Raw genomic sequence first — 22,557 nt, forward strand, 5'->3', positions numbered from 1 at the left:
TAATTTTTCCTCTGTCCCTCGTGTTTCAAATCACTAGAGTGGGAAAGCGATCCAGAGTACAAAGCAGCTCCAGCCGACTCTTGACTCTTTCCTAAAAACAGCTACACACAGACTCACACGACAACAACAAGATTACAAACTCTTAGCTACAGCAATGCTCAGATTTGAATGCTGCAGGCTGACAATTGCCCCTCTAAGTTCTGCTGGACCACCTAGGCAAGGGGAGAGAGAATACAACTGGAGGTTAAAGAACCAGAGTACCAGAGTTTGCTGTCTTCCTCTCCTGTCCCTCATTTTCACTCTCCCTTCCCCCCCAACTTAGCTGCACCGCGCTCTTCCTTTTCCTCTCCCCCTTGGCTGTTCCCTAGCCCCTTCTTTCCCTCAGGCTCTGAAGACCCTCTCCCCTCTTCCCCTCCTCATCAACCCCCACTCCTCTTCCTCCCTCCCTTCCCGGCAGCGGCTGGAGGAGACGCCACAGCTGCTGCTGTTACTGCCGCTGCAGCAGGTCTCTGTCAATATCACCCGGCCACGCGCGATCTGGATGCTGAAGTCGCGCACTGGCCTGGAGATGAGGGCGGGGGAGAGAGTGGAGTGGCCGGGAGAGGGGAGGGAGGAGTGGAAAGGAGACGAAAACAGCTTCCAAGCAGCGGGCGCGGCTCAACTGGACATCTGGGCAGGAGAGGTCTCCGGGTGAGCGGCTGGAGAGCCGCCCCAGGGAGTCGGTGTCTAACTGGAAATTTAGTGGGCCCATTTACTGCAGAGCCGCAGCTGGTGAGGGCAGACGCCAGCCTAACAGCAGCTTCTCCACAACTAGAGCTCAGAAAACCCGAGAGATCCGTGGAGAAAGAGAAGCCCAGGAGGAGGAAAGGGCTCCAAGGAGCCCTGCTCCTGAAGATTCCCTCAGGCACTGGTGGAGACCTGTGGCTTCGTAGCAAGTAAGTGCGTTTTTCTTGCTGCTGTGTCCTTAATGGTGATAGCCGCTATCTGCTGCCAGCCTTTCCCAGCCACTCCCACCTGCCCCATCCCATACACACCCTTAGGGTTCCCAGCAGGAGGATAGAGATTTTAAATTTTGAACGTGCATTGAGAGAGTTACTTCAAGAGTACACTTCAAGAGCAGCCGTAGTCTGTGGGCGTTTGCATGGCATGTGCAGTCAGTTTTCTAATTCCATCAGGTAAGCTTTTGAAACCAACATTCTCTGTTAGTGTAAAATTCTAGACACCCTATATGACGATGACTTACATTACATGATACAATGATAGTATAAAATGGAGGAAAGGTTATGCAGATTGGTGTACACTTCTAGGAATCCTATCTCTTATTCTAAATAACAGAGATTTCAAGACTGATTTTCCCAAAAGAATAGTCAGTATAAAAGTAGAGGCATTGATGTGATTGGAAGCAGCGTGGTCGATTTAGTCAGTTGGGCATTTTGGTATTGACTAGATCAACAGAGATATGGTGGTGGTGGTTGTTTTTGCATTGTTTTGCTCTATAAAATGTGTATCTTCTGGAGGTTTTCTTTTACAAGTGATAGTGTGACTGATTGTATTAGCTTCAAAACTTATGACTTTGGTCAAAACAAGACAAATGATGAGCGCATGTGGAATGACACACCGATGGGCCCCTTTCATTAATGAAAATGATGGGTTCCTGTTTGGATATTGGACTGAAAAATATCTTGAAATGGGAAAGAGTTTGGGTGGGTGATGCTTCTTGTGGATACTTTCCCCCACTGCTGTTCATTCAGGAAAGCAGTTTATGACAAAGTAGAAGGAAACTGGGCCCTGTAATAAACAGAATCCTGGGAACCATACCTGCTATGACTAGCCTTAATTAAAGATTCTATAATCCAACTGCTGTTTTTACAAGACAGACCTGTAAGGAGTGATTTGCTGAGGCTACCTGGCAATCAGTAATTGAGCGGGAAGTCCAATGAAGAAGTCTTTGGGATTTAGAACTATAAAACTTGATTTCAATTTGGGTACACATTAACCCAATTATTTAACTTGAATAAGCTTTATTTTCTTTATTTATAAATGACACTCAAAAAGTCTTGATAAAAACTAATTGACAGAGATGATATAAAGGGTTTATGAAAGTAATATGTATAACTGTTGATTGCATAAGGGATTATTCTGTGTATTTATCTGCTTCACTATGCTGGTTTTCCTTCTAAGTCTGATTCAATATAAGCATACAGAGGACTTTGACATGCAGCTCTAGAATGCACTAGAGGAAGTGAAATTCTAATCCATTTCTTGCCACCTGTACAGTTTAAAGCATATTCTAATCTGAAAGCCTTTATCCTCAAAAAAGTGAAAAGTGTGTGCTTTGGATAGCTTTGCATATTTAAATACCTTGTAATATTCTCCAAATATGCTTTACTCTCTCTCTTTCTGTTTTTTGTTTTAAATTTGATTTTAGATGTGTAGTTCTGTTTTCTGGGGATGAAGCCATCACGTATATTGGATATTGCTGAATGTATTTGGTACATTACTTAACATAGGAGAAATCAAAGTTTAGGCATAAATACTCTACTCTTGACTGCAGAGATTAATTAAAGTCTTGCACCTGGGGGATAGGTACTGTGAGTCCCTTCTTTCCCATGGATATGTTTAAAGTAATAGAAGAAAGACCTCAATTTGAACATGGGCTCAGGAAAAGGGGTCAACAGATCCCAGATGGCACACAACCCTTAGACCTGCTGCTGCATATCAGTCTCCACTGGAGAACTGGAGGCAGAGCCAAGCACTTCAACACTGGACATTCTGTCTCCATAGCCTTGTGTGGTAGGTGGTTTGGTAGGGGATATATACTCTCACTGATTTTCCCAAAGTAGGATAAATACCTGTCTAAAGCATACTAGAAATAAAAATAACAGTATTTTCCCCAATCCCTTACTCAGGGATTGGGAAATCGACACTCCAGCCCTAGATCTCATTGGGTTGAGATATGCATCACAACGGGGGTATTCAGAGATTGACTCACCATCTATCTACCACCTTAGGCTCCCTCCTGAAAGCTTATGGTAGAGGCATTGGAGTAAAAGGGACATTCTTGATTTCTGGGAGTCTGATCCCATTATTTCCACTAACCATTTTCAGTATTTGTCAGTGTGAGAAGAGCATCTATAACCTCTGCCCACCCCTACCCCCACCCCAGATATCAGCAATGCAGTCACCCATTGTCACATGAGAAAATCTTGTACAAACAGATATCACTTTTCTTTTCCCGCGTTGGTTCCTTCTCTTCTATTAGTGAGGACTAACCAATCAGACAAGTGAGGTCTCATTGCAGCAACATGGAAAGAGGGAGCCTTTGAGGTTAAAGATAAGATTTCATCTGAGGGCTTCAGAGGTTATTTTTCAGTTGGTGAGTATTTCCTGACCCAGCTGAGATTATCATTTACATACATTTGTTCAATTATTGTTTATTACAAATGAGGCTCCATCTTCTTATATTCCAACCTGGAATCCCTAGCAAACAGGTATCCCTGTTGTCTCTGCAGTATTTGTAATTGGCTTGACTCAGCCTGGTGCTGGATAAGGATAACCAGCTCAATGGACGGCTCTGATGGTGGTGTGAGTCAGGTGCCACACTGACTGCCTAGACATCAAAGAGCTTGATAGAAATGCAGAATCTGGGGCCCCACTCATGGAAATTCTGCCTAGAAAGGTCTGATAGTATGATAGGGCATTTGGTTTTAAACTACAACAGGAGGTGATACTGATTTGGGGGCCCTAGACCCTGGGTGAATATATTGTGTTGAGTAGAATAGTCTGTCTTTTCTATTTTAAATGCTAAGGTGAGGCTTCCAGTCCACCAGCTGCTCACCCTCTGAGTTCTCCCAGAGGCGACATGGTCTAAGCACTTGATTACAGGTTCTTGCCCATATCTACTCTCTTTCTCTGGCCCTGGGCTCTATGTTGGACATTTTTGCCCAACTCAGAGTGAGATAAAAACTAAATTATGCTCACCCTAATATGTTTCAAGGCACCTCTCTAGTTTCTCTCCAATTCGAGAAGGGGATGGACATCTGTATTTTTGGTTTCACATTAAGCTTTTGGGAGTGTTGCGGGGAGGGTGGGTTGGAATCCTGGAAAAACATACAGACATTTTTGGAGTTGTTGGAAGCAGAGGTAAATAGCCAGTTCTAAGAAGCCTCCAGGGTTTCAGTAAATGTGCCAGTTCTAGATTTTTTTATTTCAGAAAATGCCTGGATCAAAAACTTTTAAGAATTATAATCCAAACAAATGGCAGTGCAAATGACAGAGTCTCCTTTTTTAAAAGTCTGAATAATGTTCCCTTGTGTATATAAACTACATTTTCTTTATCTATTCATATGTTGATGGATACTCAGGTTTCTTCCATATCTTGGCTATTGTAAATAATACTGCAGCAAACATGGGAGAGCAGATATCTCTTCGACAAACTAATTTCAGTTCTTTTGAATACACATCATTTGTGACAACATGAATGAACCTGGAAGACATTATGCCAAGTGAAATATTCCAGGCATTGAAAGACAAGTACCGCATGATCTCATAGATATGTGAAATCTAAGAAAGACAAATTCTTAGAGGTAGAGAGTAGAATGGTGCTTTCCAGAGACTGGGGGTGAGGGGGTGAATGGGGAAAGGAAAGATGTTGGTCAAAGTGTGCAAAATTTCAGTTAGAGAGGAGGCATAAGTATAAGTGCTCTATTGAACAGCATGGTGGTGATAGTTAAATAATAATGTGTTGTATATTTCAAAATCCTAAAAGAATAGATTTTAAATGTTTCCACTACAAAGATAAGTTTGTGAGATAGTGGGTATATTAATTAGCTTGATATAATCATTTCACAATGTGTGTGTATACGTACATATATATATACACTATATATATATATATAAAATAGCATCATCTTGTATCCCCTAAGTATATATAATTACTATTTATCAATTAGAGATAAAATAATTTTTAAATGGCAGTGCATATTTATGCTTTTGAGAAAGTTGCTTACTTACCACTTTCTTTTGCAAGATAACATATTCTAGGAATTTGTTGGCTGAAATTGTCAGAGTGAGAAAGTTGAGTCTAGAATTAAGTGGACATATTGAAGAATAGAACCTGAAGCCAAAATGGACTGACTTGGAAGCAGAACATAGCTGCAGTCAGAATCCAAGGAGAAAGTAGCAAAAGTCAATTAAGTCAGCCTTAATAAACTGTTTGCCACAGACAAGTAAAAAAGTAGGCATCAGATAATCAACTCCAAATGGGAGGTAACCAACCCAAGTGAAAAAAATAATCCAAAAGCAAAATCCAAGTGGGTTAAAGTCAAGAGGTATTTAAAGAACGTTTATTCACACAGATGGCTGCAAAATTTCAAGTGGATTGATGTCATTTTAGTCAAGCTGTCCTTTATTCCTCAAACTTCAGTGTGCAAATTTTCCATTTCTGGGCTTTGATAATACATATACATGGTGAGTTATGTTCAAGTAGTATAGAAATATTAACTGGAAAGCAACAGAATCCTCTGACACCTTTTTGGACTCTTTCTGTAGATGTAACCACTTTACTCATGTCCAGAGGGGAAAACATTATGCACATGCTAACATATACAACTTTGTGTATATAATCATTATACAACATTTTATTCAAAGGTGAATGGTGCAAGTTGTTCTCAACTTTACATTTTCACTTAGTAATTGATTTGGTGAAACTTTCCATATGAGCACAGGCATATCCATCTCATTCCTTTTTGTAACTAACTAGTATTCCATGATAGCAATGTACTAGAATTTTTGTTATTAGATCCTTAGGGTAGATATTTTATTTCTACTCTTTGGAGTTAAAAGTATTATGTTATTATAAACATCCTTGCAAATATGACTTCTCAAACTTCAGCAAGGATTTCTACATGGCAGCTTAATTGCTGAGCCAAAGAGTACACGAAACTTTATTTAAGAAACTGTTGGTCGGGCGCAGTGGCTCACACTTGTAATCTCAGCACTTTGGGAGGCCTAGGTGGGCAGATCACCTAAGGTCAGGAGTTTGAAACCAGCCTGGCCAACATGGTGAAACCCCATCTCTACTAAAAATACAAAAATTAGCTAGGTGTAGTAGCACGAGCCTGTAATCCCAGCTACTCAGGAGGCTGAGACAGGAGAATCCCTTGAATCAGGGAGGCATAGGTTGCAGTGAGCCGAGGTTGTGCCACTGCTCTCCAGCCTGGGCGACAGAATGAGACTCCGTCTCAAAAAAAAAAAAAAAAAAAAAAAAAAAAAAAAAAAAAAAAAAAAAGGAAACTGTTGACAAGTAGCCTTTTAAAAAACTGCGCCAAGTAATATTCTCACCTGCACTGTATGAGGGTAGCCTTTGCCTCCGTATCCCAGCCTGTAAATGGTCATATTCATTGAGATGAATCTCAATTATGTCTCTACAGAGTTAGACTATTAAAATTACTGATTGAGTAATTTTATGTATATCCTTTAGAATTTTGTTAGCTTCAGTCATCTTTCCTCATAGGTTTCTGCTTCCTAGAAGTCAATGATAAAATTTTCATAGCCTTCCATAAAAATTTTAAAAAGAAATGCATTTAATATCATTTGGTATGTAAACCCTGAGGGGAAAAGCATTCTAGTCAGAAACCTCTATGGGAAAAGGCCCTGCATTAGAGAATTTAGCTGTAATCATTATGGAATGTGAGAAAGATGAAATATAAGCCATAATGTATCTATTAAGTGCAGTCAAGTTGCCCAAACCAACAAAAATGTCAATATAAGTTGGTCACTAAATTGCTAAATTGGTCAGCAGGTATGAGTCTTAAATTCTCAACAATACAGATTATATACAATGGTTGCATTAACTCTGTGTCTTTACTTATGCAAATGGTACCTTCTAATCCCGAGTTAACTTAGCCTTATTGTCATCACTGCTTTGGTTTTATACCTATCTAAATGTCATTGGTGCAATAGGCATGATACATTGTCCATATCTGATATACAGCATAATTGTTTCAAAGTAGCTTGAAAACAACTAAGTGAGAAGTCATTTTATCCTTATCTCCTGCTGCACACAGAATGAAATTGGCATTTGCAATATTATCCTCAGTCTATTGATCCACTGTCCTTACTTTTTTGTTTCATTTTTCTTAATTGATATTATCTTGCTCTATGGTCTACATTCTTAAATGTGAACCTCAATCCTTTTGGAATGCATTAAGAATATATATATTTGATATAGAATAGAACATTCCACAATTCTATCTGGCAAAGCTAATCTAACATTTGTTTTATCTCCCCTAGGATCAACTCCATTTTCTCAAAAAGCAGAGAGATTGATTCTTTAGGTGCTGCATTTTCAATTCCCTAAGATGGGAATAAATGGAAGTGAGGAGGCTGTGCCTGACCTGGGCAGTCATCTCCTACAGATGGAGAATCTGTCTCCACAGCTTGAGTGCATTCCTGGCAGGCTGTGCTCTAGAAATAAAACTGATGGACAGGGTAAACAATTGGGAATTGTGAGTAAGGAAGAAGAAAAACACTGACTTCTGGCATTCCTTTTCTTCCCCGTCCTTCATTGTCTAAGAAGATGCAGCTGCAGTTGCTGTTACGAAATGCTGTTGATGCAGCCTCTTGCATGGGAACGGGGCTCTCTAGAGAGAGCATTCGCTCACTGATTGAGTGGCCATGTAATTTATCATCCAACTCAGGATGTTTTTGAAAAGGAAAGGATGTAATTAATAGTTAATCCTCAACAACAGGCATAAACCCAAACTGCCCCCAAGTAACCTAGAACTTCAGGCCACATTACTTAAACATGAGATTGGATGGGTTGGAAAGGAGAGGACAGAGTGGAAGGGAAAAGAGAGTTGTTATCCTGGAGGTGGGTGGGAGCCACGGGCAAAGGTGAATGTCCCAGTTGTGTTTTTTGATTTCAAACTTTAGAGCTGTTTTGCAACAGGTCCTCCACCATGTGAATGCCAACATTGCAAGGTCATTAGAGCTGAGGGAAAACCAGTGCCCAAAGATACGAAAAGAGTGTGGATCTTCTGGAGAAGGGCTGTTGCTGAACAGGTATATTTGTCTCAGCAACTCCTGTATATGCTTTATCTCTCATGCTCAGGCTATCAGATGAGAAAAAACAAACAAGAAAATGTAATGATGTGTCTGCTTGCTTTATAAAGGTGGTTGGGTGAAGCTTAGCTATCAACCAAGGCATCTTTCTGCCTAGCAGTCTGCATCAGATTCATCTCAATGGGCTGCAGCACAAGCTATTCTGAAATAGTCTGTCTGGATTGGGCCACTGGCTCCTAGATTTTCAATATTATCCGCAGGAGATTTCTGATATGCAGTTCAGAGCTTGCATTATTGAAATCACTTGTACTGAGATTGTCTTTATCTATAGCTCTCAGGACCAGCGTGTTAACCAGAAGTCACCATCCTCTCATCTTCTCTGTCCTCTTAGAAGCTCCAGGACTTGTGAACTGCAGATTTGACATGGTCACATCTAGTCAACCTTCCAGGGTCTGGTACATTGTTGAAGGTTTTGTGTCTATCTGAATCTAACACTGAGCCAGACTTGGCGCTAGAGGTTTATGAGTGACCTTATATGACACCGTTTAGAACTCTTCTGTCTATTCACTGATTTAGGGTACCATTTGTGGATCTATGAGCTTAGTTCCACTGCTGAGGAGAAGCTGGCAACAGTGAAGGGTCAAGGAAATCTACAGATTAAGGCTAACCACAGATTAAGAGGATACTCAAGGAGGTCAGGTAGTTCTGAGAGGTCCTCAAGAGTCCCAGGGATGTCCTAGTTCTGGAATTTTTTAAACAGAAGTTGAGAGATCAGGTCTTGAATCTCAGGGGACCATTTTGTATCAAAGACCTCAGGATGAAGGGCAAGTTATAGTCTGGTTGCATCATACAGCCTCCTTTGTATTCCTCTGAGAAGCAGCACAGCCTACTTTTCTTCACTTGTTGAATCCTAATGTGGCCACTAGCCAGGAATTTTTGGTCAAGGATTTAACAGACTGGATCCACTAGAAATAGAATTCCAGGACAGTCCTGGCTCCTTTACAACTTGCTCTTTTTGATGAGATAACAAAGGATAATTTAGAATTATAGAGGCTTATTTTGCAAAGCAGTGGAAGTTTTGAGAACATCTGGAGAAATTGGGAACACTGAGTTCTTTAGAATGTGGGGGTCAACCACTTTCCCAGGGCTACTGGTAGGGAATCAAAGATCTTTACTGTTTTGAAGCTTCAAGCAGCAACATTTTAGGCAGAACCAGCTTTACTTTTTATTCCTAGAAACCTCCCTTTCTATTGCCTTTATCACTGTCATACTCACATTTCTCAGTGAGGCAGGAGACCCTCAAAAAGATCTTATTCCCAGTGATTCGTGTCCTTTTCTAGTGTTTCAGCTGCCACTAAGCCTTTCTTATGCTCATTGATCTTAGCATATTTGCAATCAAATGATTTGCTTTGGTTATCCGGCACTGTTTGTGGACTTCTAATCCTATTGTGGCTGTTGACTCTCATTCTGAAGCTTAATGTCCTAAACTGTTCCTTCCCTCAAGAAGAGAGTTATTAATTGTCCCATATTATTGGGAGATTTAACACATAATCTGTAGAACCAGACCCACCAGTGTTTGAGATGATTTTAATTCCAGTCTCTGTTCCTCTTGAAACTAATCATTTTGAGAGATTAACAAGGTAAGACTTGGTTCTTATTTGTTTACAAGTCTGTATCCATTGTCCATAAATTTAGTGACTATACTTTATTATTTCTAGTGTGTTGCTGCCTGGTAACATACTTGGCACTTAATAAGTACATGTTCCACAAATGATTGCTCAACAAATGAATGTCAAACGTAACAACTGTCGATAAGCTTATTGCCAAATATAACCCGCAAGAATAATCTCTTAAAGAAAAATTATAGCTTTTTAATATATCTGAAGTAAAAATGTTAAAATATATAATTATAAAAATTAGTGAATATGATTTTATTATGGAGAGACATACTTCTTCACAACTTCTTTCTACAAGATAGCATATTCTAATAATATGTTTCAAGGGGCCTGAGACAGGTTAGGGCAAGAGCTATAAGAATGGATAGAGTTACGTATACAGTCTAGAAATCAAAAGCCAGCCAAAATCCTAGAACTGGGATCCAGAATAGATGAATCCTAGGCAGAGAGATTGAGGAGCCTTAGGCAAAACTGGCTGAACTGTGGGCAGAACACAATTGTAAGGAATCTAAAGATAAGAGCCATACATCGAAGTTATTAAGTTGTAAAAGAGTTGAACAATCTCTGTGGCAAGAAAAGGAGTTGGAGTAAAGAAAGCGATAGCCACACTAGAGTAAAGAAATGCAAATACAAAAAGTATCTGCCTGGGCACAGTGGCTCACGCCGGTAATCCTAGCACTTTAGGAGGCCGAGATGGGTGGATCACCTGAGGTCAGGAGTTCGAGATCAGCCTGGCCAATATGGCGAAACCCTGTCTCTACTAAAAATGCAAAAATTAGCCAGGCATGGTGGTGGATGCCTGTAATCCCAGCTACTCGGGAGACTGAGGCAGGAGAATTGATTGAGCCCAGGGGGCGGAGGTTGCAGTGAGCGGAGGTCGCACTATTGCACTCCAGCCTGGGCAAAAAGAGCGAGACTCTGTCTCAAAAAAAAAAAAAAAAAAAAAAAAAAAAAAGGAATCCAAGACTATAAATGAGTTATGCAACAAATAGGGTCAAACCTGAGCCAGTATTGAAGACTAGAGCTTGAGTACTCACAGCAGTACATGACTGTTTTTTATTGGATGTTGCATCCGTCCATCTGACTGCCTCTCAATCTTCCCACAGATAAACAGTTCTGCTCTTGGGACTTTAAGTCGTTGAGTAATAATTATGACATGTTTCGGATTACACTTAGAATGAAAAGAGATATCATCAATTTCTTCTAAACCTGAGTGGAGTCTGGGAATCTAGAGAGAAGCATGCTATGCCTTATTTATCCAGCAGTCATCATCCATCAATCTCTACCCTTCAAGCTACAGCTCAGGACAAGAAAATACTGGGGCATCAGGTTGGCGGGGGTAGGGCATGCAGAAGGAAGAGAGTTTCTTAACAGCGAAACGTTTGACAGCGTGGTTGATTTTTTGTTGTTGTTTTTGGGCATCATGGATGTCACTTGCAGTCTACTATTATGGTCTTTATGGGTTGCAGGTTACAGACATTTGTTAGAAGATGAAGCAAATATGAACAAGCAACTCAAAATTAGCAAGATTAAAATCTTAAAATGATGAGAAAGGACATACAAATATATAAAGCAAGAAAGAATGTAAAAAGCAGAGCCCTTTGAGTTTAAAAATAATTTAAGAATGTTAAAATGTGACAGATTATCATTGTAATTTATTACTATTATTATTATCATTTTGAATTATCAGTAAAAGAAAATTAAGTTCTGCATATCCTCTATTAAGATGATATTTCCATTAAAAAGATGGATAAAAATAAAATACAGTGCTTTAAAGGATTAGAACTAGTAGTAGCTAATGTTTCTTGAGTGCATAGTACCTGGCAGGCATTGTGCTAAGTGCTTTATATGTCTTAACTCATTCAATATTCATATTAATCTATGAGGTAGGTACCCTTATTATTTCCATTTTATAGAGGAGGAAGCTAAGGCATGGAGAGGTTAAACACCTTGCCTAAGGTTACAGTTAGAAAATGATAAAGCCCAGATTTGAATCCAGACAATTTTGCTCCATAATTGAATCTTTTCCCCAAATATTTATGATAAAATATTTCAAACACCTAGAAAAGTTGGCAGAACAGCAAAGAATAACTATATTCTCAATAACTAGTGTCTTCAATTATTATTTTGTATTTACTTGATCATATATCTTTCCCTGTGTCCATCCCTCAAACCATGCATCAATTCTTATTTTTTGATACTTTTCAAAATACATTGCAAACCACAGTAAATCTTATACGTAAACACTGTGTGATTCATATAAGTAACTAGAATTCAGTATTCGTTTGTTTTTTGGAAGGTAAAGTAAAAGCACAAATCTGAAGTGTACTATTTTATCGTTTTGACGAATGTGTGCACCGGTGTGCTGCAAGTCACTAACAGGATATTGAACATTATCATTACCACAGAGATCATCACACCTTCGCAGTCAATTCCTACCCTACTCCCAAGATTAGCTTGCTCTCTTCTAGCACTTCATATAAATTGGATCATATAGTTTGTAGTCTTTGATATAAGACTTCTTTCACTCAGCACAATGTTTTTGTCACTCATTGTCATGTGTATTAGTAGTTCATTGATTATTTTGCTAATTTTATTCTATTGGATAAATAGACTTCCATTTTTATTTTTATAAATCTATTCTCGTCTTGATAGACTATTTCCGGTTTTGGGTACTTATGCTTTAAAAAAATATATTCCCATATATTTATTATTTTTCATTCTCTTCATTCCTTCTTAAACATAGAAATTTCCATCTGAAATATGTGAAAATATATTTATTTTGTCTTCATTCTTGGAGTATTTTTTCTGTATGTAGAATTCTAGTTTTAAATTTCTTTTTCCTTTGACACCTTAAAGATATTGTTATACTGTCTTCTGGTTTCCTTTTTATTTTCTGCTAAGAAGGCAGTGATCATGCTTAATCAATATTTCCTAATTTATAATGTGTCATTTTTTCCAAATTTTTTCAAGATTTGACTGTGATATACCTTACTACTATATGAGCCATGTGACTTAAAACATGTATTAGTGATGATATATAAAATCTTTAGCCTTCTAGATTAGATTTTTAAATCATAAATTATAATAGGTAGGTGCTTTTCAATATGCTACCCTTGTAATCACTCCATAAAGAATTTCACACATTTTGCAGATGCACATAATCTTTTTATTTCTGTTTCAGCTATTTATATATTTATATAACCATACAACCATATACTATATATACATTAATATACACACTCATATGTACATAAATATACCTATTTATATTTGCATGTAAAACATGTACACGTACATACAGTTTAATTACATATATTAACCTCCAGATTTATATTTCCAATATCTGAATTGTTCTTTTAGTTGTTTCACATGTACCTCAAACTCACCAAAAAATAAAAGACATTATCTTTCCCTAATTTCTAAGCCGATGCTTTCCCCATAGTCCATATTCTTTATATGAATGACTGTCAGTCATACAAGCCAGATTATATAGCCTTCACTATGAGAACCCATTATCTATGTAGAAACTTAGAAACAAGCTATTAGTCTTTTAAAAAAATTTATTAAGATATCAAGAGACACATTATTTCCCAGTTAACACTTGTTTCTATTTTTAAGTCATTCTATATGTATTTAACTTTAAAATTCAATATAGTTACAGAATAACAAAAAATAATAGTAGTTCCTTTTAAGGATGAACTATAATCTTTTTTAGTGGCTGCACCTGAGATACCTGTTGACTGTTTCTCATGTATAAAAATTACACTACTGTGAACATATTTGAGTGCATAAATTGGTTTGACATTTGTACCCAAGGGTCAAGTCTCTGTTGCTTGAATCGCTAGGATAAAGTGTAAACACTTTTATTTATAAACAGTACCAGATTTCCTCTTAGAATAATTATACTATTTTATATGATCAAAAAAAGTTTGAGTGTTTTTTTCATACCCTAATCAGCACTTTACTTCATTAAACTAAGATTTCCATTTTAAATTATTAAAAATAAATTTATATATGATTGATCTTATAAGTTTTGTTATTTTAAATTTAAATTTTATTTTACATTTACATAGTCGAGCCATCTGGAATTTATTTTAATGCAAGTAGTACATGGAGCCAGGGATAATGAAAACTGCCCACTTCCGAACCTTCCTGTAGGTGTTCCACAAACAATGCAGTACAACAAGAAAAACAAATACAATATAATATGTACACAAAACTATGCAACTAAATATAACAAACCTACACAAATCCCACACTATCCGCATAACTAAAAGACAGCGAATACTCAATCTTTAAAATGCCTGTAAAAGAAAAGTAAACCCAAATTCATTTGAACTATATCTTATGCTCCAAAGCCTTTATGAAAATCGGGACATAGAAGAGAGAAAAAGTGATTGGTGGGAACTAACACTGATTCAGTGACTGATAGAATGTCCACCTAAGTGTGAATATACCAATGAAAAAGATTTTTTACAAGCTTCCCTCTATCAGTTATTGAATATCTTCGATTTCTCCACTTTCTTCTGAAATAAACTAGTCAATTGTTATGTAGATTCCATATTATACTAATACTTCAAATTATGCTTAATCACAGTAACAAAATTGGCATGGGGAAATGAAATTATGTGATAAACTAAAACTACTACCTGTGCTCAGACAGGTACTAAGATGTAGCCAAGACCACAGCCAATGTCAAATGACAAAACCAGTCCAGTGGACATAAATAATACTTCATCTTAAAACCACCAAAAATGTCACACTGGAGACAGCTGTAGGCTCCATTGATATTACTGCTTCCCAAATTGCTACTGAAGCTTCTGTTTCTCTTGCAAAAATGGATTACCCACTCCCCTCTTATTTTGTGTTTTTAGATCTAAATTCAAAATTTTGAGTTGGTTCATTGATTGGATTGGCCAGTCATGTGTTCACCTCTTATATCCATAAGAAGCTGGTCAAGTTATTATCTGATGCTTTCTTTCACTTCTATTGCAGTAGGTCTCCAACTGCAATTCCTACAATAATGAGTTCCCTAAATCCAGACAGTGGATTACCATGCTAGGCAGTACTATGTCCCCTTTAAATTAATGTCCTCTATTCTTGCTCACCTTCGGTTTTACAAAACAGAAAATGTTTTACTTTGACAACATTTACCTAAAGAAAATTTCTAGACACTCCCAACTTACATCAACCTGTCAGCTACTCAGTTGTGCATGTTGGTGGCTAAACTATCCCAGTGAGCTCGCTGGTTTTTGGACGTTTCTAAAGTAGCCATACAGAAGTATCAATTGTTTACACTTGCCCCCCAAAAGTATATATCATATGTATTTTTGCAGGGTAGTTTAAGTGTACCAACATTTAGATTTAAATACCTAGATTAGCATTTATTTCTACCACCTTTATAAAGAGCTATACAATGATGGAAAAGTCATTATACTGATCAAACACTGTTTCCCCATCCTTAAAATGGTAATCATAAGGAAGATATGTGAGAAAATAAGATAATTTAATTAGAAACATCTAGTTCAGTGCTTTAAAAATGGTACTTGGTAAGCATGGCCATAATCATAATTTCCATAAAGATTAAAATAAATTTTCACTCATACTTAAATTTGAAATTCATTTCAAGGAGAATTTTTTTTTCTATAAGAATTCACCCCATTTCCATGTACTTCTGCTGCTCCTGCAAATGTCAACTGATATTCAACAGAAATGGATTCCACTTCAGTCAACAATATAAAATATTGGTACAATGAATTTGTTAGTGTCCAAATCTGGACTTGATACAATTGACTTTTATACAATTATTGCCAAAAGCTTACTTTAGCTATTCAATTTTTCAGAAAGAAGTCTAATGGATGGATTAACTATTAATCTTTCTATATTTTTTCAGACTTTAGTGCTGTATTAAGATGGCTCACCAGAAAGCATAGTGCCTGGACCATATTACATAAATTCCCCACAGAAATGATTTTACTGAATTATGATTTAATGATTAATAATTTAACAGTCTGCACTCAACCATCTAGAAGTCGGATGCATGCCAGTTCCATTTGATAAGTGCTTGCATTTTTTTTTTTGCAGTATCACAGAAGGCAATGCCTGCTGTCTATTCATTCATTCATTCATCTAGTCAACAACCCAGGGTAGTTTCATTCAGCATCACAATTATCACTAAAACAGTCTTCTAGGATAAGTGACTGAGTTGAATGACAGAATCAGTACTGATGAAACCACTACTGTGGTCCAGGATTTCTTTGTGGTTTGATTGAATCTTTAAAACCTTGTGAGATATATGAGGAATTCCAAATTTTACATATGAGGAAAGGTCAGGTGATGTTACTAAGGTCTTATAGCTGGGGGGTGGCAAAATGAAGAGTCCAAGATTATTTTTTATGGAGTAGTAAAAGAAAAAAAAAAAGGGATATTATACTAGGATTATGCAATAGGAAGACAGGCTGGCAAATTGGGTCTTGCGGTTTCGATAGAAGGTGTTTAAACCATTTTCATTAATGACAGCATCCATGCAAGAAGTTTGTAACCTCTTTTTGTGTCTTCTTTTAAGGCCAATGTTCTTAACTTACGTTAGTTTAGTAATATTTGTTAGCAATCAGAACGGATCCCTAAAAATATCAAAAATGTATTGATTTTGTTAATTCAGTGTTGCATAGTTTTAGTTAGCTAATATTTCAGTCAGACTTTTATATCATGTGCAACTGTGCAACAAATTCAATCCAATGATCTTAACCTTAGAATGTTCCAAAATTATAAGATGTGGAAATTAACAACCAATATTCAGATCTATTTAAATCATCCCACTGCCTGTCAAGAAGTATGTGTTTCCATGTTGGTAGTAGGGGAAGGTCTGATGTCCAAATCAACCCATTTCATTTTTGACAGCTATTAGAAAAATCTTTATTTTCTCGAGCCAAATCTCTTCTGGCTTCACCTCATTGATTCTAGTTCATATTTTTTGAACAACATGAAAGTCTAATTTCTCTTCGACGTTAGAACCATTCGGATACTTGGAAATAGTAAGATTGTACTTGAGTTTTTTCCACCTCAACTATACATTCTCCATTCTTTTAGCTTGTCTGTAAATTGTTCTATTTTACTTAATCAACCTTCTGGTTCCATTTGAAGACCCTTCAGTTTATGTACATGCCTTTTAGTTGTAGTGTTCTTGGATTACAGCACAGTAGAGAAGGACTGCCTCCTGCATCTTCCATCAACACAGATAGAGGTTATATTAGTGTTCTTGGCAGACACAAATTAGTATTGATTTGTATTGCAGTTACTATTAAGTAAAATCCCTTGACAATTTTCTCTGTTACAAAAGCATAGCTCTACTGTACTTGTGCTGATGGGTATTTTAGTCCAAATTTTGAAGTTTTACAAGTATTTCTATTGCATTTTTTCTAGTAAATTTGACTCACCATTCTAATATAGCAAATTTTATCACAGTTAAAAATTTATATTTATTTTCCATGTATTATGTGCCAGACACTGTACTAGGTATTTTTACTTATATTATTTTGATTTATCCTTATTTAACCTGAGGAGGAATCCCAATTTTATGACTGAGAAAATATGTTCAGGGATATTAAATAATTTTTTTTTTTATTAAATAATTTGACTGAGGTTTCTTAGAACATTAGTAACAGAGTTCAGGATTTGACTGTAGGTCTGAGTTCAAAGATCATGATTTTATTTGTTTCTACTAGGTTGTTTCTCTATCACAACCTAAATTGTTGATATGTTGAATAAGTCATATAGAATATAGATAACTTGGGTATGTTGTATCCATTGGCCACCAGCCTTTAGACAAAAACCCTGAGTCCTTATAGGCCTATCTTATTTTAATGCTGTCTAGCATGTCTTTTTTCATCTTGTGAGACATTTTACAGTTTGACTTACTAAAATTCAAATACATATATTTTACTTCATTTTCCTTATTAAATAATCAAGTCTTATGGTGAGAAAATAGAGCATGAATAGGGTTGGTCATGTAAATAAAAGTACCTGAGCAGCCAGTAACTGTCACAAAGCCCATGAATTTTTTCTTTGAAGAGGTTCAACAATCTTTAGTTCTTCACCCAGAAAATTTAGATATTCTCTTTTCACATAGAAGGAGGAGATTAGAAATACCAAGAAAATGTCAAGTCACAGTTAATTGCTAAGGCAGGAAACAAAACTCTAAAAGTATAACAGGATCATTCAGCAGTTGCCTTTGGGAGCATCACTATATTTTATCATAATATAGTAAAGAATGTTTATAAAGATAACCAATAAGTTATTTATAAATTATTTAATATATATCCAAGGATCTCTGTGTAAAAATATTTTGAAAGGCTATTTTTTTTTTTTTTTTTTTTGAGACGGAGTCTCGCTCTGTCGCCCAGGCTGGAGTGCAGTGGGAAGATCACAGCTCACTGCAAGCTCCGCCTCCCGGGTTCACGCCCTTCTCCTGCCTCAGCCTCCCGAGTAGCTGGGACTACAGGCGCCCGCTGCCACGCCCGGCTAATTTTTTTGTATTTTTAGTAGAGACGGGGTTTCACTGTGTTAGCTAGGATGGTCTGGATCTCCTGACCTCGTGATCTGCCCGCCTCGACCTCCCAAAGTGCTGGGATTACAAGTGTGAGCCACCGCGCCCGGCCTGAAAGGCTATTTTAAAGGAAAAAAGATTTCATATGTAAGAGAAAACTTAGTTATCTGTAGCTTATACTCATAAATTGTACTTATTCAGAGCATCTTCTCTCCCCTTAATGAAGTTTAATATGTGAAATGTGACCATATGCATGTTTGTAAATGTGTGTATCTATATGGTATCTATAGATAATCTTAGCAAATTTTTAACGTCTCAGATATTTAGAAATAAGTAAATTTTTAGGTGAGTTTTTATACCATTAGTCTAGGAAGACAACTCTAAGTAGATATATGTTGATTTTCCTAGTACATATTCTTCCCTTGAAAATTTCCTCGTGCGGTATCTCTGAAACATCTCTTGGGCTTAAGAAACAACTGCTATTGCAAAAATATCCCTGTCTTTGATTACAAATGACTGAACCAGTCATTTGTGACTGGTTCTTGTAAATGAATCCAGAGGCTGGGCTCAGTCAAAGTATATTTCTGTTTATCTTTTTTTTTTTTTTTTTGAGACATATGTTATAGGTATGTGGTCAGAACTGAAAACCAAATAAAGTTAACAGACTGTCAATATTTTTAGTCTATGTGCATTCTTAGAAGTAAGAAAAGGAAGCCATTCTTTAAGTAGAATGCAGCAGATACGAAAAGCAAAGCAAAACCCAGAAAACTTGATTCCACAAAAGGCATAAGTAGTCATCCCAAAATGTTATTTTCATCTTTACTTCTCATTTTTATTTTCCACAGAACATTTATGACACAGAAATGTACCATGTATCCTCCCCTTGAATGTCTACAAGATTGCATTTTGTATATTTAAAATATATCCTGCTCGTCATTTACTTATGCTAGCAGTGAAGTCTGATTCTTGCAGTGAATGGTGTCCCAATAATATTAAATAACTTATCTTTTGCTTACTTTTAATTAATAGACAAGTAATGTGTTAAAGTATTTTTTGCACAACAGTGAAAATTGCACAACAGTGAAAAATTCTGAAGTAGAACATATATGTGAGTATATATATGTGTGAGTGATTTCTGTCTTGGGAAAATCTTATGGAAGTAACTCAGCTAGTGCCAGCACCGTGAAAGAAAATACACAGATGCAAAATGTCACAATATCAAAACCAAAATTTATTATCTTTAATTGCAATAATAAAATTACAAAGAGTGTTTAGACAAACAAATGAATAAAAATCAATCAATTGACATTGAATAGAATCATTGGAAGGGTAAATTTTGACAGGAATTGGACTGGAACAAATTAGTAAAATAAAATGTTTGTATGTGTGAAAAAAGAACCAGGTTCATGAATGGGGAATTGATGCATGAAATTGTATTTAGTGAACACTACTTTGAGTTGCCTATAGGATATCTTGAAATAGGTAAAGGCTAGAGTTGACATATGTGAAGACTACTGGAGTACCCCAAAGATAGAATTATAAAGATGATTACATTCAAGGACATATATAAATAAATAGTATTCAAGAATCATAATAGAAAATTGTTGAAAGAAAAATATTTTGTGTGTAAGGATTGATGACAGAGAAAAATACCATGAGTAATTTTCAAGGTGATTAGTTTGAGTTTTTATTTTTACAGTGGCTCACAGGTTAAAGAGTAATTCTAGTAACACAGAAAGATAAATAATTTTGTTTTTACCTGTTAAGTTGCTGCCTTTGGTGAAGTTACTATATAGACAGCTGGGGGAAGAAAGCATCTGGGAAATATTCTCATGTACTTGATAAATATTTGTATGCAAAGAGTAATTAAAACTGTTTGCCCATGCATTCATCAGAATGATAGATATAGCAGAGGAAGAAGGCAAACCCTTAAGAGATATCAGAGTTAAAATTTGGGTTAATATTTGACCGATACTGTAATTGATTTTTAAAAAGTAATCAGAGATACAAAAAGAGACATGGAAGAGCAGGGTGCAGAGCCAATGCAGAGTAAGTTTAAAGAAGAAAAGTGTAGTCAATTGTTAAATGTGTCTCCCAGGGAAATAGTTGGATTTGACCAGAAAAAGTATCTCTAGCAAAAAAGATCTTTCTAAAAAAGATCTCTTTCATTATAATGGAGAAGTTGAAAGGTAGATTTCAGTAAAAGAAAGAGTTTAAAACAATGAATAAGTGAAGTATATTGAGTTACTCGTGAAATTACAAATTAAGTTCGATATTAAGTACAGTAAAACTCAGGACAACTTAGATTTCTACAAAACTAAGGAATATGTTGTTTAAATGCATGCATTCAGGTTACTGGTCTCTATTTTTCATGTCCCAACCTTTTGTACTTTTATGGTTTTATTAGTATACCCAACTTTAATATAGAATTTTTTGCAGGTACAAAATTGGAAATGTTGGCTTCACCAGAACCTAAGGGTCTTGTTCCCTTCACTAAAGAGTCTTTTGAACTTATAAAACAGCATATTGCTAAAACACATAATGAGGAACATGAAGAAGATTTAAAGCCAAATCCTGACTTGGAAGTTGGCAAAGAGCTTCCATTTATTTATGGAAACCTTTCTCAAGGAATGGTGTCAGAGCCCTTGGAAGATGTGGACCCATACTACTACAAGAAAAAAAATGTGAGATTTAATTGAGATTATTTTGATGACATTTTTATTATTTTATTTCCAGACATAAAAAAATGTAATTGAGATAGGATACAAAAAGATAATGAAAAACAGGGCAAGATCTGATTTTAAATTATACAGAACTACATAAGATGTCTCATTTTGGGAGCACACATATTGGAGATTTTTATCAAAACTGATATCTTACCTGATTAGGTAGTATATTTTGGATTACTTTACTTCATAATATATGTATTAGTATGCCTTAATGTAAGTGAAATATTTTAAGGGAACATGATGATTGTCCATTTGTGGTTTTCAATTTTAAAATGCCTGTAAAATGCCTAGAATGTGCTCAACAATTTAAAATGTTCAATATGATGAGCTTACTCAGAAGTTAGAAAAGTAAATACAACCCGTATGTTATTTATCATTTTTATTCATTCATACATGCATGCACTTACTCCTTATCTCCAGAATGACTTTAGGCACCTGCTACTATATGTCCAACCCCAGAACAAGCACAAAATGTTAAATATGAAAATAATCACATTTAGAAATCAGAGATTGGTGTGAACCAATGAAGCTGAAAGAATCATTAAGGATCCTGCAGAATTTGAGTTATAGCTTAAAGAATACTTCAAAGTTTTAATAAGGGAAAGGGAAGACCTATGTGTAGGTAAGAGCAGAGAATGATTCTGGAAGGAGGAAAAGAAAAAGTGATGCTATAACTGGAAACTTAGCTGTTGCAAGTTGTGAGATATGAGGTGAGATAATGGAGATGTCAACGTGGATTTAATATGGTGATCAAAGGCTTGATGCAATGAATATAATGTTTAAGTAGCATTAACCCAACAGATTTCTAAATGACTATTGCATGGAAGAGACAGGATTAGAAAGATGAAATAACAGAGAGAGTAATCCAGGACTGAAGTCAAGAGGAGACAGAGAGAACAAAGCTGAGAGGAAACAGCACGATTTGACTGGCTAAAAATGCCAAGGTTTTCAGCGTAGAGGAATGGGGATGCCACTGACAAAATGAAATAACTAGAAAGAATATCAAATTTGGGGAAGGTGACAATTAGCTTCATAGTGAAAAAAATTAATTTGTAGAGCATTCAATGATATTATCAAATGGGTGACAAGGAATTGCACCACATTCTCTGGATGGAAGACAAAGTGATTTTTTTTTTTAAATAAATTACAATTCTTTGGAATACTTGTCATGGTGGAAGAGTATTGACATTTTATGGTAGAAATGTATATATTAACTTAAAAGACTCCAGTATCTCTGGTAGCCTCCATGGGCATTATGCAGCATTGTTATAATATACATGCTTAATCTTGAGAGCATTTTAATGAAAGTATAAGTTAAGCCCTCATCTCAATTACCTCTACATTCAGTTTTTGCTATGTTTATGTCATAATAATTGATATGGCACAGTAACCGTAGGGATAGGTGTAATATTGCAAAGTTCTGAGTACCCTGCGGTGTGTACAGACACGGTTGGTAAAGTGCTAGTTGTGTTATTGAAGACAAAACCAAATATTTTGAAAAATAAACCAAGGCCCAGATTTACTCTTGGTCTAGTTCCCA

At 36.3% G+C, this 22,557-nt stretch overlaps 1 protein-coding gene across 1 annotated transcript in view; it reads left to right on the forward strand.

The window, feature by feature from the left end:
- The first annotated feature begins 952 nt into the window (after positions 1-952).
- Positions 953-22,557, forward strand: part of SCN7A (sodium voltage-gated channel alpha subunit 7) — a 101,903-nt gene continuing 80,298 nt past the window's right edge. Inside the window, exons 1-2 of the mRNA XM_050752824.1 lie at positions 953-1,175; positions 20,728-20,972. Of these exons, the coding sequence (XP_050608781.1) occupies positions 1,142-1,175; positions 20,728-20,972 (279 nt within the window). The 5' untranslated portion in view covers positions 953-1,141. The remainder of the gene's footprint in view (positions 1,176-20,727; positions 20,973-22,557) is intronic.

Source organism: Macaca thibetana, chromosome 12, assembly GCF_024542745.1.
Source record: "Macaca thibetana thibetana isolate TM-01 chromosome 12, ASM2454274v1, whole genome shotgun sequence".
In the NCBI taxonomy this organism is placed as follows: Eukaryota; Metazoa; Chordata; class Mammalia; order Primates; family Cercopithecidae; genus Macaca; species Macaca thibetana.